Source organism: Sus scrofa, chromosome 3 (assembly GCF_054392235.1).
Source record: "Sus scrofa isolate SSC_HxYL_T2T_F1_AM1 chromosome 3, Sscrofa_HxYL_maternal_Yorkshire_Landrace_v2.0, whole genome shotgun sequence".
In the NCBI taxonomy this organism is placed as follows: Eukaryota; Metazoa; Chordata; class Mammalia; order Artiodactyla; family Suidae; genus Sus; species Sus scrofa.
In genome coordinates, this window is record NC_139385.1 from 55,629,124 (window position 1) to 55,647,495 (window position 18,372).

General features: G+C 41.0%; 1 protein-coding gene across 3 annotated transcripts; it reads left to right on the forward strand.

The window, feature by feature from the left end:
* Nucleotides 1-4,266: 4,266 nt before the first annotated feature.
* IL1A (interleukin 1 alpha) lies at nt 4,267-17,531 on the forward strand. Of its 3 annotated transcripts, XM_013987857.3 has the most exons (8): nt 4,267-4,322; nt 4,971-5,025; nt 6,840-6,888; nt 7,066-7,238; nt 8,241-8,463; nt 11,494-11,667; nt 13,493-13,614; nt 15,828-17,531. In XM_013987857.3, exons 5-8 carry the CDS (start codon nt 8,286-8,288, stop codon nt 16,023-16,025), a joined length of 672 nt encoding a protein of 223 aa, XP_013843311.1. In that variant the 5' UTR covers nt 4,267-4,322; nt 4,971-5,025; nt 6,840-6,888; nt 7,066-7,238; nt 8,241-8,285; the 3' UTR covers nt 16,026-17,531.
* Nucleotides 17,532-18,372: the final 841 nt, after the last annotated feature.

Genomic DNA, 18,372 nt, shown 5'->3' on the forward strand with positions numbered 1-18,372 from the left:
TTTGAAATAACAAGACAAAGCTGAAAAATATAGACATTATTAAGAGCAAAGGAAAGGAAGAGGTCACACTAAGAAAAAGAGAAGCCCTCATGGTTGATTGAGGCTCGGCTCTGAGGGCTGAATCCCATTTCAGCAACTTGGTAACCTTGCACCCTTAGGCAGATTGCTTCATCTCCCTGGACCCTGGCTTCCTGTTCTGCAAATGTGATAAGAATACCTGCCTCAGAGTTCCCGTCGTGGCTCAGTGGTTAACAAATCCGACTAGAAACCATGAGGTTGCAGGTTCCATCCCTGGCCTTGCTCAGTGGGTTAAGGATCCGGCATTGCCGTGAGCTGTGGTGTGGGTTGCAGACACAGTTTGGATCCCGCGTTGCTGTGGCTCTGGTGTAGGCTGGCAGCTACAGCTCCGACTCAACCCCTAGCCTGGGAACCTCCAAATGCCGTGGGAGCGGCCCTAGAAAAGGCAAAAAGACCAAAAAAAGAAAAAAAAAGAACACCTACCTCATGGCTTTGATTAGAGGATTAGAGGAGATAATATATTATAACACCTGGAACATCAAAGACTAGGTTACCTGTTAGATCCTTTCCTCTTTCCCACTAACTGTCATGGAATTTAGATGCAGATTATAACTAGATAGGGTGTGAATTGAGACTCCAAAAAAAAAAATCTCTGCATGTAAGGGTTTATGGACACTTAAATTCCTCTGAAGAGGCTTTCTACCACCTAAAAATAAATTGTTGCATTCCCTGAAAATTCATGGAGAAGAATTGAGTTTTTTTCTTCAAGCACACTTTCACATCCAACTAAACACAACTATTTTTTTTTTTTTTTGATACTTGTAATGATTTTAAAGTTGGTTCCTGGAGTTCCCTGATGGCTCGATGGAAGGATCCAGCAGTTGTCACTGCTGGGGGCTTGGGTCACTGTTGCGGAATGGGTTCAATTCCTGGCCTGAGAACTTCCGCATGCTGTGGGGAGAGCCAAAAAATAAAGTTGATTCCCCAGATGTTTACAGACATTTCCTGTCCTCATGGTACAATAGCAAAAGCATCAGTAAAGTCCCCATCCCGACTCCACTGCCGCCATGAATTCCATAACACTGATCACCCTCATCCTTTTCCTGTATTTCAAAGAGAAAGAGTGAGATTTCATTGAAAGAGGAGAAGAGAGTGAAGGAAGCTATTTCAAACCATTTTTTTTTAACCATTTTTTTTTTAAACAAAGAATCTTAGAGTCACTGGATGATAGGCTCTTTGAGAAGGGGAAGACCTTTGAGGATCAGTTTCCGCCCTGTCACTTGGCATTGGTGGTGGTAAGAGACTTGGGCATATCCATATGCAGTGGGCAGAGAAGCTTGGACTTGGAACTAGAAACCTGAGTTCAAGGGATGGCTCTGCCAGTTTTGTGACAATAGGTTGGTCACTTTACCTCTTCAAAGGTCTTCAGCTGTGAAAGGGCACAGTCATCACTGTCTCTCACAGGTAAAGTGGAGAGCCAGGGAGACAGTGATGGTGAGAGTTTTTTGTGAACTGTGCAAAGCAGTTTTCAAATGAAAAGCATCCCCAGGGCTTTCTGGACCCACAACCTCCGAGCTTATAAAGCATATCACTCACCTACCAAAATACAACATCATCTCATCCAGCATAATCTAATTTTGTGAATCATGAAAGAAAAATACTGATGCTCAGCAAAACCCCTGGCAAAGATTAAGTGCGCAATAATTTTTTTCTGAATGATTTAGGTTAAAATAACTAGAGAAGAATTTTTGAGGCCTCATCTGAGTCAGGAGGTGGGTGCATGAAGCCCCCCGAAGTCCCAGTCTCAGGACACCCCCAAACACCCTTGGGCTCTGGTAGAGCTCCTCTGTTCCCTAGAAAAAGTGGTCCAGGGCTATGGTTTACCCACAAGTCAACCTTTGTTTACACTCACAGAAAAGCAGCTTCCCCCATATAAAGCAAGAATCTCTCACTCTCTAAACCTCACCCGCATTGTTCTTCCTTTAAAACTAGTTTCCAAGAAGGTCACATGCAGGAAAAAGTCAGATGAGACTCCAACCTGTGTTAGCCATCTAGAAAAAAGGTCAAACCCTCCTTGAGAAATTCAACCACCACATTTGAGGCATTTTCTGCAACAAGGATATGACATCGACCAGGATGGGTGTTACCACTGACGGTGGAACTGAGGGTATTTTCCTGGATTACCAAAGAGATGGTATGTATTCCTCCCAGAAATTGAATATCTTCAGGGTTTCAGGGGAGGCCTTCACTTGAAAATGTCCTCCCTGTTGAAGTTTCAAACCATTATTTTCATAAGAACTGTATTTTCTTCAGTGAACAAAGCAGGTTCCTAAGGGACAGAAGCCTTCATTAGTGCTGTTATTATTTTTGTTTAGTGCATCTCCATAGCAGCCCACATTCACGGTGTTCTTTGCAACTGTCTATTGGTAACAGTCCTCACGAGACCTGCAGGAGGCAGAGGGGTGAGCAGGGTAACCATCTCTGTGTTGCCTGGAGGAGAAGCACAGATGTAAATACCTGGCTGCCATCATCGTTCACAAAGAATCCATCCTGAGACACCCAAGCTCAGCTCCCATCTGGTCCTACCTTTACATCGCCTACTGCCAGGATGCCAGTTGTTTCCGTGGCTCCTTTTTACAACTAATGGAGCACCAGGTTGATGACCAGGAGGAATTGAATTGAGCAATAGAATAAGAACCCGAGATTTTGCACCTAGGATGGACCTTAATGATCACCTAACCAACCTCATTATTTACAGTTAAACAAGGCTAAACAGCATGTTTTACTCAACTCACACCAACCACTTTATTCCTAGCTCTAAGCTTTTTTACTTTATTTTATTTTATTTTTTGCTATACCTGCAGCATGTGTAAGTTCTCAGGGCCAGGGATCAAACCGGTGCCACAATAGTGACAATGCCAGATCCTTAAGCCCTTTTTTGCTTTTATCATGTTGTGGACTTGCCTTCCCCCCTTTACTTTTTTTATGCCTCCTCTACCCTCTTTGTCTATGCATGTCCTTCATTTAAAATTATGTGGCTTATGTTGGATGGTCTGGAGGTTTGAGATTGGCATATGCACACTGTGGTCGGTGGAATGACTGGCCAACGGGGACCTGCTGTATACCACAGGGAACTCTACCCAACAGTCTGTGATAATCTAGGTGGGAAAAGAATCTGAAAAAGAATGGATATGTGTACATTGATAACTGAATCGCTTTGTTGCACAGCAGAAATTATCACAACCTTGTAAATCAACTATAATAAAACTTTAAAAAATGAAAAAAAAAATTTTTTTTAAATGTGGCTTAAACTACAACCAGGAAACCTGAAACATTTATCTGCTAGGAGCCTGATGTTCTACCACCTGAACTGGACCAGCCTCAAGATCCTGAAAAAGTTGTTGATGATACCAGGCAGGTAACACCGATGCACTATCCTGTATCATGTTCCATCCTTTTCCCCATCCTAGAGGAGGGTTTATCCTTGGGTTTATCCCAGAGAAGACCCAACTTGTCTCTGGGCTCTGGTGGAGGGCAACTTCGCTATAACATGACCAGGGCCGAGTGTTTTCTCTTGAAGCTCTGCCACTTCTGTGTGAAATAGATGGACAGTATTCAGAGAAGTAAAAGGATTAAGATTTCTGTGGTTGAATATCACTTTTCTCTCCTCTTCCCTGCCCTAACCAGGAGGTTGTCACCCCATCCTGAGAGTCAGGTATGCCTACTCAAGCTAACCTCCCTCTTCAGCAAAGATGGATCAGCTTTCCTCAAGAGCCACCACTTAGCTGCGGGGCAGAGATTGGGTTGGGACGACTGAATATTCCATCCATTCATATTTTGTCCCCCTCCCCCTCCTCACCTAGTGCAAAAAAACAAATGGGCCCAAACACAAACCACAGCTCTGAAGAGCCTCCCCAGCTCTAGTCAGGTACCATTCTGATTTTAGGAGTTCTCCCTCCCTCCCCCCACCAAATATCTTTAGAAACTGAAGTTTCCTGTTCTTCTTCCCTTTTTCTCAGACTACATGTTTTAAATTGTTTAGAGTAAAGCAATAAATAAAACAAGTTAGAAATTCCTGGAATCTCTGCAAGCACTGTTATCAAGGATAAAATTTGTCGTTTTCTGGGCCAGTATAAGGTTAAGAAAGAAAAAATACAAAGCAGAATTCTTCCCTGTAAATTCCCCACGATGCAATCATGACCACGCCCACCCCAAAGCAGACAAAAGGCGAAGGAGCCTGACTGGGGCAAAGTTTCCACGCGGAGAGTGAGCGAGTCATCTCTTTGTCGCTCCAGCCAGCACAGGTATTGTTCTTATTACATCTCTGGCTTTTAAAATATTTTTTTGTTTTTCTTCTTGGCGGTTCTCTCTCAAACTCCCTCCTCTGTAACTAAAGCCTCTTCCTTCCTTTCCTGTCCTTCTCTGGTTGAGTGTGTTAGAATCACAGTCAGATTTCAGAAAATGATTCTTTCTACTGATGGGAAATGGAGGGACGGAGGAACTGGCTTTATATGAGGGCACAGGAGGGTATAGCCAAGGCTTCCATTGGAGGGAATATCTTCTACCAAAATCTATTAGGAGAAAACCAGGAAATATCTAACTCTGTCTTGTTCGTGCATCTATTTAAGGTAAATAGCTCATTCTTGTTGAGGTTTTCTTTTTTTTGTTGTTAGTTACTTGCTCAAATTTTCATTGAATGCCTACGATGTGTGGTGCATTGGGTCAGACACAGAAGGGATACCAAGATTCTAAAAGAACTTGACAGTCTAGTAGAGGAGGCAAATACATATGCAAATAATTCAAGGGAGTGAAAAGAAGAATTGGCAAAATGGTGGGTGTGAGCTAAGTCACTCAGGAAGATTCTCAAGAAGCCCAAAGGGAGGTGGTTCCCCTTGCAGGCATCTGGTTCTGAAGCTGGCTGGACTGACAGCTACTGGTGTTCTCTGTTACAGAAGTGAAGATGGCCAAAGTCCCTGACCTCTTTGAAGACCTGAAGAACTGCTACAGGTAGGAAAGAGATTCTGTCTCTTGGGATTTAACGAGGGGATCAACTCATATTAGAACCCAGCCAGGGAGTTCCCGTTGTGGCTCAGTGGGTTAAGAACCCAACTAGTAGCCATGAGGATGCGGGTTCCATCTCTGACCTGGCTCAGTGGGTTAAGGATCCAACTTCGCTGTGAGCTGCGGTGTAGGTCGCAGATGCGGCTCGGATCTGGCATTGCTGCGGCTGTGGCATAGGCTGGCAGCTGCAGCTCCAATTTGACCACTAGCCTGGGAACTTCTATATGCCGCAGGTGCGGCACTAAAGAGGGGGGAGAAAAAAGCAGAATCTTGCTGGGATTACAGTACCCAGCATGGGGCCATATCCGCAGAGGCTGTAGAGATGTGTCCTAGCTCTGAAGTCAGGTCAGGTTCAAAGAGGATGCGGAGAAATTAAGCATCCAGCATGTAAACTGAAGTGAAATTTACAGGGAAACAGCCGTTTTAGAAAGATGACTTTTAAGGTCTGCTGAGTCGTAGTGGTTTTCAACATCTTCTTAGTCACAGCCTCCGTCGGGTTCATATGCCCTAAAACAGTAATGGGTTTTAATGGACTGCCAGAAAAAGAAACTTTTCTCAGGAAAACTTCTTGATCACAATCTGGAACAGGAAATGTCTTCACAGTACTTCGAGCATGTGAAACATACACAGTCAATCTCATTCAGACATAGGAGAAAGATAAATGAATAAAAAGTTAAAATTGCAGACCCCTTTAAACAAATACGGTGTTCCCATTACCTTTTTAAAATTTATTAGAGTATAGTTCATTTACAAGTTTGTGTTAGGTTCAATAGAGCAAAATGAATCAGTTATACATATAGAAAATACATGTAATATAATATATATGTATATAATTTTTCAGACTCTTTTCCCATATGAGTTATTACAGAATATTGAGTAGAGTCCCCTGTGCTCTACAGTAGGTCCTTGTTAGTTATTTATTTTATATGTAGTCATGTGTATATGTTGATTCCAAACTTCTGGTTTATCCCTTCCCCTGACATTTCCCCTTTGGTAACCATAAGTTTGATTTCAAGATCTGTGAGGCTATTTCTGTTTTGAAAATAAGTTCATTTATATCACTTTTATTAGATCCAACATATAAGAGATATCACATGATATGTCTTTTTCTCTGACTGCCTTACTTCACTTAGTATGATAATCTCTAGGTCCATCCATATTGTTGTTTTCATGGCTGAGTAATATTCCATTGTATATATGTACCACATCTTTCTTTATCCATTCCTCTGTTGATGGACATTTAGGTTGCTTCCCTGTCTTGGCTACTGTAAATAGTGCTGTGATGAATATTGGGGTACACATATCTTTTCAAATCCATTACCTATTGAAATACTCTGACAGACTAGGCTATAGAAATGTTGCTTAGATATTTTGCAAGGGATAAATTATTAATTCTGCATTAGTGAATACATGAAAGCAAGTTGTAACATATGACCTATCTGGTTAAAATTAAAATGGGTGCTTCAAAAATATTTCTTCTCCCCTGAGTCAGAAGCTTAAATTTTTTCCTTGAAGTTCAATTATGACTCTTCAGTTTATAAATAGAGCATAAATAAAGTTCAAGGCCTGACCTGATGATTACTAATTCCAAATTATCAGGTACAAATTACTGCATGTTTGTGTATGTACAGAAGTCCTTAATTTTCAAAGATGACAGTAATGACTGCGAGTGTGTATTACCCAAAGCTAATATGGTTATTAAAATATGTTGACCATTGACTATAGTGATATAACAAAAGAACTGTATCCTTGTTTAACAGTGAAAATGAAGAATACAGTTCTGATATCGACCATCTCTCTCTGAATCAGGTAAGCAAATGACTGTACTTCTTATGGGATTGCTATGCTTATACTTTACTTTCTCTACCAAGAGAGAACCGTTTGTGGCTTGAGTCCCCAGATGTTTTTGTTTTACCTTCAGTAGAAGTCCAGACACATGCATGTTTTCATTATAAGTGAGACTGACTGCCTCTCTCCACCTGACAGTTGATGGCTCTCTTCCTGCTCACCAACTTTTACCAAGAGAGAGTAGAATTCTCCTGAAATTCCAAGAATGAAGTGCCATCCTGGGACAGCTTCTTCAGGCCACTGCACCTGGGGTCTGTCTCCTAAAGTGATGTCTGTGGCATCCTCTCTAACACCAGCTCCAGACATTAGAGGTGATCCTCTGAACATAATAGCCCATGAAGCAGTGATGGAGGATGCAGGCCAACAGAAAGCAGGAAATCTTACCACTCACATGCTGTGTTGTTTTGCTAAGAGACCACAAATAGGCAGCCTAGGTAGTGCCTTAGACTTCAATACTGGCTCTAAAAGCTGTTCCCAAAGGAGTATTTCTAAAATATTTGAACATACCCACAAATGGGTAACCCACTGTGGGGAAACTAACTGGAAGGCTGCAACTCACGAAGATCATTTGTAGACCTGTGTCATCACATCTCCTTTTTTTAATTGACATAGAGTTGACTTACAATATTGTGTTAGTTTCAGGTGTAGAACATAGTGACTCTGGGTTTTTTTCTGATTACATTCCATTATAGGTTATTTACAAGATATTGAAAATAAAAAATGTAATTGTAATGTATACATGTAAGGATAACTTGATCCCCTTGCTGTACAGTGGGAAAAAAAAAAAACAAGATATTGAAAATAGTTTGCTATGCAGAAAATCCATGTTGTTTATGTATAGTAATTTGTCTCTGTTAATCCCATACCCCTAATTTGCTCCTCTCCCCTTTGGTAACTACAAGTTTGTTTTTCATGTCTGTGAGTCTGTTTGTGTTTTGTATACAGATTCATTTGTATTCTTTTTTAGAGTCCACATGTAAGTGATGTCATACAGTATTTGTCTGACTTACTTCACTAAGCATAGCATTTCATTTTTGAGTCTGCAGATGGATGACAATGACTTTCCAAGAGATCACATCCTTCCAGGGAAATCCTAAAAGGAGGGATGGGAGGGAGGGGAAGAATGAGGAGGGAAGGAGGCAGAGAAAGAGGAAAGAGGGAAGGAGAGATGGGGGAGGGGAAGACTGATGAAAAGTGGGTTACCCAAAACCAAAATGAACATCCTCTCTAAGTCTGTTGAACTAAACTCTTGTAAATGAGTCTCATTCTATGGCTATAGACAACCTCTCAGTTTCCATTTTCTTTCTTCACAGAAGTCCTTCTATGATGCCAGCTATGAGCCACTTCCTGGGGACGGCATGGATAAATTTATGCCTCTGAGTACCTCTAAAACCTCTAAGACATCCAGGCTAAACTTCAAGGACAGTGTGGTGATGGCAGCAGCCAACGGGAAGATTCTGAAGAAGAGACGGTTGAGTTTAAATCAGTTCATCACCGATGACGACCTGGAAGCCATTGCCAATGACACAGAAGAAGGTAAGGGGTCAAGTGCAATAATACCCTTGTTTTTTATTTTTTAAACAAGTGAGGGAGTTCCCATCGTGGCACAGCAGAAACGAATCCAACTAGGAACCATGAGGTTGTGGGTTCGATCCCTGGCCTCACTCAGTAGGTTAAGGATCCGGCGGTGCCATGAGCTGTGGTGTAGGTTGCAGACGCAGCTCAGATCCCTCATTGCTGTGGCTGTGACTTGGGCCAGCAGTTGTAGCTCCAAGTTGACCCCTAGCCTGGGAACCTCCATATGCCTCAGGTGTGGCCCTAAAAAGAAAAAAGACAACAAAAAAAAAAATGGGGACAGCAGAGTAAAATAAAGCCAGCAGGGAAAATAAAACCTAGAATCAGAGTGACCAAAGGGTAACCAGACATTAGTCTAGTAACTATAAAAAAAGAAAAATTAATGTTTATCCTTCTCCAGTGGGGAGAGAGCAGCCGTGACCTGAGTCTAGCATCCATGATCACAGGCTTGTTGGTGGCCGTGATGTTAAGGTTCTGTGACTTTCAGCCTATTGGCAAAAAGCAGTTAGTAGGTGACCACTTAGGAGTTACGCTCCTCTGCATACTAATTATGAGTCCTTGGGCAAGTTGCTTAACCTGTCTGTGCTCCAGTTTCCTCTACTGTAAAACAGAGATAAAGTGGAGATAATCAGAGTCCCTACTTGTTGTGAAGATGAAATGAGGCAACACTCTCACACTTCTAGGCTAGAATAATGCCTGTCACATAGAAAACACCTAATAGGAGTTCCCTTGTGGCTCAGCGGAAGCGAGTCTGACTAGGAACCATGAGATTGTGGATTCAAACCCTAGCTTCGCACTGTGGGTTAAGGATCTGGCATTGCCCCGAGCTGTGGTTTAGATCGCAGACTAGGCTCTGATCCTTCGTTGCTGTGGCTGTGGTGTAGGCCTGCAGCTGTAGCTCCGGTTTGACCCCTAGCCTGGGAACCTCCATGTGCCGAGAGTGCAGCCCTATAAAGCAAAAAAAAAAGAAAGAAAGAAAGAAAAGAAGAAAACACCTAATAAATGTTAGCTATTTTATAATGTAATATTATAGATATATTAAGTGTGTATATAATATATTTTATATTATATAAATATATTTATAATAATACAATATATATCAAACATATATTAAATGTATTTCTATAGTATGTAAACATAATATAATATATTTATAATATAATATTGTTATTATTTCTATTACTACTAGCTTTGTTACTACTACCTACTTTATTAATTCATTAATGACTTATCGCTAATCTTCATGACAACCCTACATTCTCTTTTTACATATGACAAAATTAAGCTCAGTAAGATAGTGACCTTCCCAAAATCTCATAGTGTGTAAGTGGTAGAGCTTCAAACCAAGGCAGTTCTGACTATAGAAATGATGGTTTTTCTCTCCCATGCCTTTACTGTATAAGCCACTACATGAAACTTAAACCCAACTTTTTTAAGGTAACAGCTAAACATTCACGTGTTCACCTAGAAAATTGGAAAATACGAGAAACTATAAGAAAGCAAATTAAAATCACTCATACTACCCCTCAAAGTTTACCACTTCCAGCACTATGGTACTTTCCTTAAAGTCTTTTTTGTATATATACACATGCAGAAACAACTATGTTAAAACATTATTAGGATCAAATATATAGTTTTATATCCAACTTTTTTCATCTAACAGTAACTAAAGGGCATTTTCGAGCACTGATTTTTCACCATTATAAGTAATGCAGAAATGAATATCTGTATCAGTAAATCTTTTTTTTCTTGGCCTCATGTGTGGCCTGTGGAAGTTTCTGGGCCAGGGATCAGGCTCACAACCTGTTGCACAAGGCCGGACCTTTAACGTGCTAAGCCAAAAGGGAACTTCCAGTAAATTTCCATTTCTATCATTTATTTTCTTATAATTAAAAGATTGTTGGAAGTAGAATTACTCAGAGCCATGAATATTTGTAGAGCTGTTGATACATACCACTGTTCAGAAATGTGCTAGGTAGAAAAACAAAACAAAACAAAAAGGCGGTAGGAGTTCCCGTTGTGCCTCAGTGGTAACGAATCTGACTAGTATCCATGAGGGCTCAGGTTCAATCCCTGGACTCGCTTAGTGGGTTAAGGATCCAGTGTTGCCATGAGCTGTGGTGTAGGTCGCAGACGAAGCTCGGATCCCGTGTTGCTGTGGCTGTGGTGTAGGCCGGTGGTTACAGCTCTGATTCAACCTCTAGCCTGGAAACTTCCATATGCCGAGGGTGTGGCCCTAAAAAGACAAAAAATAATAATAATTAAATAAAAATAAAACCTTGGTAACTAAGGGGGAAAAAAGAGCAGTAAACATCTAGACCCGCATCTCTGTGACGTTACATAATTCTTAGGGGATTCATTTTTTTTTTCTCAAGATGCATTAACTTGCAAATACAGGTGGGGAATCGAAGGAGTCTTCCTGGTTGCTCCAAACAACCAAACATGTTGCACAAATAATCTCTTTTTTTAAAAATCTATTGCCTGTAGAATCGAACTGTCAAAAGAAATAAGTAACCAGAGTTCTCATCATGGTGCAGTGGAAATGAATCCAACTAGGAACTACGAGGTTGCGGGTGTGATCCCTGACCTCGCTCAGTGGGTTAAGGATCCAGCATTGCCGGGAGCTGTGGTGTAGGTCACAGACTCGGCTTGGATCCTGCGTTGCTGTGACTCTGGTGTAGGCCAGTGGCTACAGCTCCGATTAGACCCCTAGCCTGGGAACCTCCGTATGCCACAGGTACGGCCCTAAAAAGACAAAAGACAAAAGACCAAAAAAAAAAAAAAAAAAAGTGAAAGAAATAAGTAACCACAGTGAGAGACCTAGAACCTGTTCTGTCATTGGGGAGATTTCACTTCCCTCTCGGTTTCCTCACAGAGATTGGGATGTTCCTTATGACCCTTCCGTAGCTATTCTCTATGCTTATATTAGAGCAGGTAAAGCATCTATGTTTGTATCTAGACATTAACCTGAGCTTGTGATAATGGTTTCAGAAATCATCAAGCCCAGATCAGCAACATACAGCTTCCAGAGCAACATGAAATACAACTTCATGAGGGTCATCAACCACCAGTGCATCCTGAATGATGCCCGCAATCAAAGCATCATTCGAGACCCGTCAGGTCAATACCTCATGGCTGCTGTGCTAAATAACCTGGATGAGGCAGGTAAACGGACACAACTGTCTTCTCCCCCTTCCTCTTATTTCAGTATTTCTTTTAAGCTTGCTTGCTTTTTTTTTTTTTTTTTTTTTTTTTTTGCTTTTTCCATGGCCACACCTGCAGCATATGTTAGTTCCCAGGCTAAGGGTCAAATCATAGCTGCAGCTGAGGCCTAGGCCACAGCCACAACAACTCGGGATCCTTAACCCACTGAGCAAGGCCAAGGATGGAACCCACTTCCTCACGGACACTATGTCGGGTTCTTAACCCACCGCCAGTGGGAACTCCTCTTTTCAGCTTTCTGCTTTCAAAGAATGAACCTCTCTAGATTCTGGGCTTTGCACAATTCTTTTAGAATCAAATGAAGCACATAACCCCCTGTAAAAATTCCAAGCAAGCACAGCCAAATCTGGAAGCTCCATAAGGGGAAATTGTCCTAGCTCTGAAAGCACTAGTGCAGTATAAAGCTTTCCGAGCTACTGTCTCCTTCTATTCTCTGAGATAGTCTTACTTTCGATTTGAAAGATAAGAAAACTGTCTCCAAAATAATAAATAAATAAAACTACCCAGATTTACTCAGAAGCCAGTGATGGGCCATCATTCTCCATTAGAAAGCCTGCTGATCAAACTTACAAATAACAACAAACCAGCATCATTGTTTTGATAACATAATTGAGAGACAAAACAGCCACTAAGCAGCAGACATGTTCTGAAGAATGAAATTTAGAATCCAAGAAACGTTGCCACACCCATCCAGTTTCCATGGTGTACATGTTTTAACTTCAGGACCTGTCATCAGTAAACAACGTTATTTTCAGAAATTCCAAGAGTCTATTTTGCAATAAACAAGCAGGGCTCTTTCTGATGAGACCTACTTCAGCTAATGTGCTTTCCACTCTGTGCCCATTACAAATTATTTTGTGTTCTATTTTCCTACTTAAGGTTATTTCACACAGTTTTCCCACAATATATGTGTTTACCATTTTTTTTTCCTATTTTATTTTTATGGCTGCAGCTGCAGCATATGGAAGTTCCCAGCCTAGGGGTCGAATTGGAGTTGCAGCTGCCAACCTGCACCACAGCCACAACAACAAGTGATCCAAGGTGCATCTGTGATCTACACCACAGCTCACGGCAACACCTGATCACTGACCTGCTGAGCGAAGCTAAGGATCAAACCCGCATCATCATGGATACTAGTATGATTTGTTTCTGCTGCACCACAATGGGAACTCCTGTGTTTGCCATTTTTAATGACACTGGAATATTCCATCATGTTGCTATGCTGGTCCCTTGGGTTTGCTCTAAATAACACAGTTGCAAACATCTGTGTATAAATTATTTCTTTCCCTAAGAGGTTATTTCTTTGCAGAATATCCCACATGCTGGATTTCTAGGCACAAATAATTTTACAGCTCTTATTAAGCACTTTTCTCTAAGGAAAACTGAACTACTTTTCACTGTCATCGTTAGCAACATACGAGTGTGTCAGCTTCCTTAAACCCATCCATTTTACTCATGACCTCACAAATCTCAGGGTCTTATCTCATGCATAGAATTACAAAAAGATTCAATAAGTGCTCAACCCCAAGCATTCATTCAACACAGAAAATTCTAAAGCCATTACCCATGTGTTTACCTGCCTAGTAAATAATAATAATGCCTAGTAATCCAATAATGTATAAATTCCACTCCTGACCTTCAGGTACTTACACAACAGTTGGGGAAATAACACACACACACACACACACACACACAGCATCTTCATAAACACTTGATTTTACACCAGTACAATGGATTTAGTTTCTTCTTTGGCTTTTCTCATTGCCAGTGAAATTTGACATGGCTGCTTATACATCAAATGATGATTCGCAACTTCCTGTGACTCTAAGAATCTCAGAAACCCGACTGTTTGTGAGTGCTCAAAACGAAGACGAACCCGTGTTGCTGAAGGTCAGTTGTTCTCAGTCAACAGGCCAACCACCTGCTCCCCAGCAGGGTGCCCAGTCCTCTTCTTTTCCTACCACAATCCCACCTGCCCATTTGCCTCCCCATCCCACGTCTGTCTCCTGAAGCAATTAATTCTAGGCAAGATCCATAAGAGAGCAGGGTGGAAGTTGCAAAGGTACAGAAAGGGTAAATTGCCTTCTTCTTTCTCCTTCCCCTGCCTCACCCCATCCCCCTCCCATCCTTGGGCATCCATTTATTCCATCCATCTTGGAACTTTACTGACATTTACTATCTGCCCAACGTGATAGTAGGCATTAAGACAGTGGGCTCTCCCTCCAAGAAACTCAAATGAGCCACTGAGATCAAAGATTAATCACCTGCCAATGGTACAAAGCCAAAAGCTGAGGGCCAGGACCCAAACCCCAGCCTAGAGCTTCCAGAGCTTACAGGCCAGCCTTAAAGATAGAAGGGACACACATGGAGCTGGGGCACTCTGAAGAGAAAAGTTACGTAGAGGCTGAGATTTGCAAGAGCTTTGCATTTGATTTCATTTGAAGGATAGTAACAAGCCCTCAAAGGGCCTCAAAAAGGGAAATGTCCTGACTTTACTTATATTTTCCAATATGGAGACTAGATCAGAACAAAAGCAATAGAGAAACCAGAGATCCCAGTTAAGAGTTTATAGGAACAGTCGGGGGGGAGTTCCCATTGTGGCTCAGTGGGTTAAGAATCCAACAAGTATCCCCTGGCTCACTCAGTGGATTAAGGATCCAGCATTGCCATGAGCTGCAGGGTAGGTTGAAGATGCTGCTCAGATCTGGCATTGCTGTGGCTGTGGCATAGGCTTGGAGCTGCAGCTCCGATTCAGCCCCTAGCCCAGGGACTTCCATATGCCACAGGTGCGGCCATAGAAAGAGAAAAAAAAAAAAAACAACAACAACATTCTGTGGGCGGGGAGTCATGAGATAGGTGGAAAGAAGGGGACAGAATCTGGTTATATTTTGGAAATAGAACCAACAGGAGAAGAGGAGAAATTCCATTTACTGATGGGGAAAACTAGGAGACGAATAGGTTTGGGAAATAGAATCCTTGTTGGAGTTCCCTGGTGGCTCAGTGGGTTAAGGATCTGGCATTGTCACTGCAGTGACTCTGGGTACTGCTGTGGTGCGGTTTAATCCCTGGCCCAGGAACTTCCATATGCCATGGGCACAGCCAAAGAAAATCCTTGTTGACATTGAAAACTCCAAGGAAACTTCAAAAGGATATTTAGTTCTTTTCAACTGAAAGAGCAGAAAAGAAGCATCTCAAGTTAGAATTTGAATTTTGTTTTTCCATGAAAGTACTGTTAGATTTTTTTATATTCCTCCTGTAAAAAGATCACAATAGTGGGGGAAAAAAACTGTATTGAAAGGGTTCAGCTGCTGATGTGACTGAGAAGTTGTGCGTATGTGTACTGGTTTTCTTAACCTTCAGCTATAGACCTAAATACAGAGATAAACATCTCTAAATTCTAAATTGTTTTCCCGAAGTATGATTTGCACATTTAGTGGTTGAATGTTTCAAAGTCTTAGAGTCAGGGAGTTCCAGTTGTGGCTCAGTAGTAATGAACCCAGCTAGTATCCAAGAGGATGCAGGTTTGATCCCTGGCCTTGCTCAGTGGGTTAAGGATCTGACATTGCCCTGAGCTGTGGTGCAGGTCGCAGACGCAGCTTGGATCCCGCATTGCTATGGCTGTGTCATAGGCTGGCAGCTGTAGTTCCAATTCAACCCCTAGACTGAGAACTTCCATATGCTACAGGTTTGGCCTTAACAAAAAAAAAAAAAAAAAAAAAAAAAAGTCTTAGAGTCACTAGTGATCAGATTTGATGCAAAATGCTTTCTGTCCATGTTGAAGGTGAGATAAGAACAACGTTTCAACCTCCCTGCCAGAACACCAGGAGACACTAGTGTCTTGGCCATCTTCATGATGAAATTGGATTTCTCTCCAGCTAACCAAGGAAATCAATTATTATGAATAGTCAAGGCTATACATCTAATAGGCATTTAATAGATGCTTTCTGAATAAACAAGTAAATGAAGAACCTATATCATCATTTTACAGAGTCATAGTCCTAAAGTGCTGTTTCTCACAAAGGCCAAATGCCAAGGGACTGAGCATCAGTTCTTTTTTTAGCATCCTCTTGTTCTCTAACAGATCTTTGTGCTTCTTATCCTAGGAGCTGCCTGAGACACCCAAAACCATCAAAGATGAGACCAGTCTCCTCTTCTTCTGGGAAAAGCATGGCAATATGGACTACTTCAAATCAGCCGCCCATCCAAAGTTGTTTATTGCCACAAGGCAGGAAAAACTGGTGCACATGGCACCGGGGCTGCCCTCTGTCACTGACTTTCAGATACTGGAAAACCAGTCTTGACTCTGGTGTCTACTTACCTGTGAAGTGTTGACAGGCCGTATGTACCATGTACATGAAGGAGTTAAATCTTTCACTCTTAGTCACTCGCTGAGCATGTGCTGAGCCTTTGTAATTCTAAATGAATGTTTACTCTCTTTGTAAGAGAGGGAGCGAAGTCTGGTAGAACCAACACTAACAAATAACATCGCTTAGTATTTAAAAAACACACTGTCATTTACAAACTACCAATCATTTTAATTATTATTCCGCATAACAATCTTGGGAGGACCAGGGTTACTGACTATGGCTACCAAAAAGGTTCTACCCATATTACAGATGGGTTAACTAAGGCCTGAGGATATTAAGAAGTATCCACAATAGCAGCTGGAATGAGAAGCTATGGACCCAGGATTTCATTCCACCTGCTTACCTTTTGCTTTTAAGTTGCTGATGGACCCTATATAACATTGTAAGTTTCTGGAACCTCAATTTAATCTTAAAAATATATATATATACATATATATACACACACACATACATAGCATATACATGTACATTATGTATATAATATTTATTATTATATCTATTATATCTATGTAATAGATTATATCTCCTTCCTGCCTCAACAGTATTCTATGACAGTGAGCTTGTTTTAGTAAAATGCTTCTTGAAGCTGAGCCTCCAGAAGAAGGCAAAGCCTGAAATGTTATTTTAAGTTATTATTTATATATACATATGTATTTATAATATTATTTCTAATATAAGTATAACATATTATTATATTTATGTCAACTCCTTGTGATCTCTGAGTATGACCAGTCATCTTCAATGATAGCAGACAGTGTTTTCCAGGTTGAATGAGTTGGAGGTACTAAGGCATTTTGGGCCAAGTTGTTGTACTTTTTCCATGGCCATGAAGGTCTGTATTCTAGTAACTGGGAGCCCTGTAATTATGATAATAAATTTATCATAATTACCTTGTTTGTTTGAGCTGATCATTGGCCAAAAGCTTTGACTTGTCTGCCTTTAAACTCGCCTTGGCATTCCTGTGTCATTCAGTTTCACCTGCTATCAAATCCTACCAGCTAAAATGGGATGAACTTAATTTTGGCAACCACGGGACAACTGTGATCTAAATTTTTTTTTTCTAGAGTTCCCTTTGTGGCTCAACTGGTTAAGAACCTGAAGTAGTCTCCATGAGGATGCAGGTTCTATGCCTAGCCTCACTTAGTGGTTTAAAGATCCGGCATGGCCACAAACTGTTGCATAGGCCGCGGAGGTGGCTCAGAGCTGGCATAGTGGTATAGGCCTCAACTACAGCTCCAATTTGACCCCCAGCCTAGGAACTTCCATACGCCACAAGCGTGGCCTTAAAAAGAAAAAACCAAGCTTTCTTTTCCAGAACATAAGCACTGTTCTTTCTAGTTCTCAATCTTATGAGCATATCCTACTATTACATTCCCATCAACAATAAGGATTGATACATTATTATCAATGACAATTGAATAAATGTTACAAAAAGGTAAACCTGACACATAATTATTTGTTGTCTTAAACATTATTTTACTGCATGGTAATTGGGAACAGATGATAAAAGTTCACAAAAATAACTATAATGAGTGTTATTTCACAAATCCAGACCAAGATTTTGTGGTTAGCTTGCTAATACATTAAGGATCTTCCCAGGTTCAATATCCTGTGTTACAATACATGTAACAATGCATGTGTTCATTTATCCAGACAAACAACACATGTGTTCATTTTTCCATACAAATGCACATTCAGAGACACACTAGGGACTAATGGATCCCTTTGGAAACACGAGATACAATGTATGCTGAGTTGGAAAAAGCCAAAATCAAGAGAACTTGGAATTAGATGTGGGACATAATAAGGAAGTAGTCCAAGATGACTCTCAGTTTTTTGAGAATAGGTGAGTGGTGGTGTCTTCATCAATATTTTTGGTAGAAATATAGCAATCTCCTAAATTCCAGGATGACGTAGAATGAGTACCATTTTAGACACATGATTTGAGTTACTGGCAGGACACCAAACACGCAGATGTGCAGTGGGAAATGATGACGTGTCTGGAACCCAAGAGAAGTTAGAATTAAATGGTGATTGGAAGACATCAGCAGGTTTACAGCTGGTAAAATGCTAAAAATTACATCAGAGAAGAAAAAGAAGAGAAGAATATGGTGAACACTGCTCACCTATACATGCAATCACTATCTCCCCATCTTCCTCACTGACAGAACCACGACTTCATTTAGAAGGAAATAACACCACAGGGAACTATATCCAATCTCTTGTGGTAGAACATGATGGAAGATAGTATGAGAAAAAGAATGTATATAATGTGCACGTG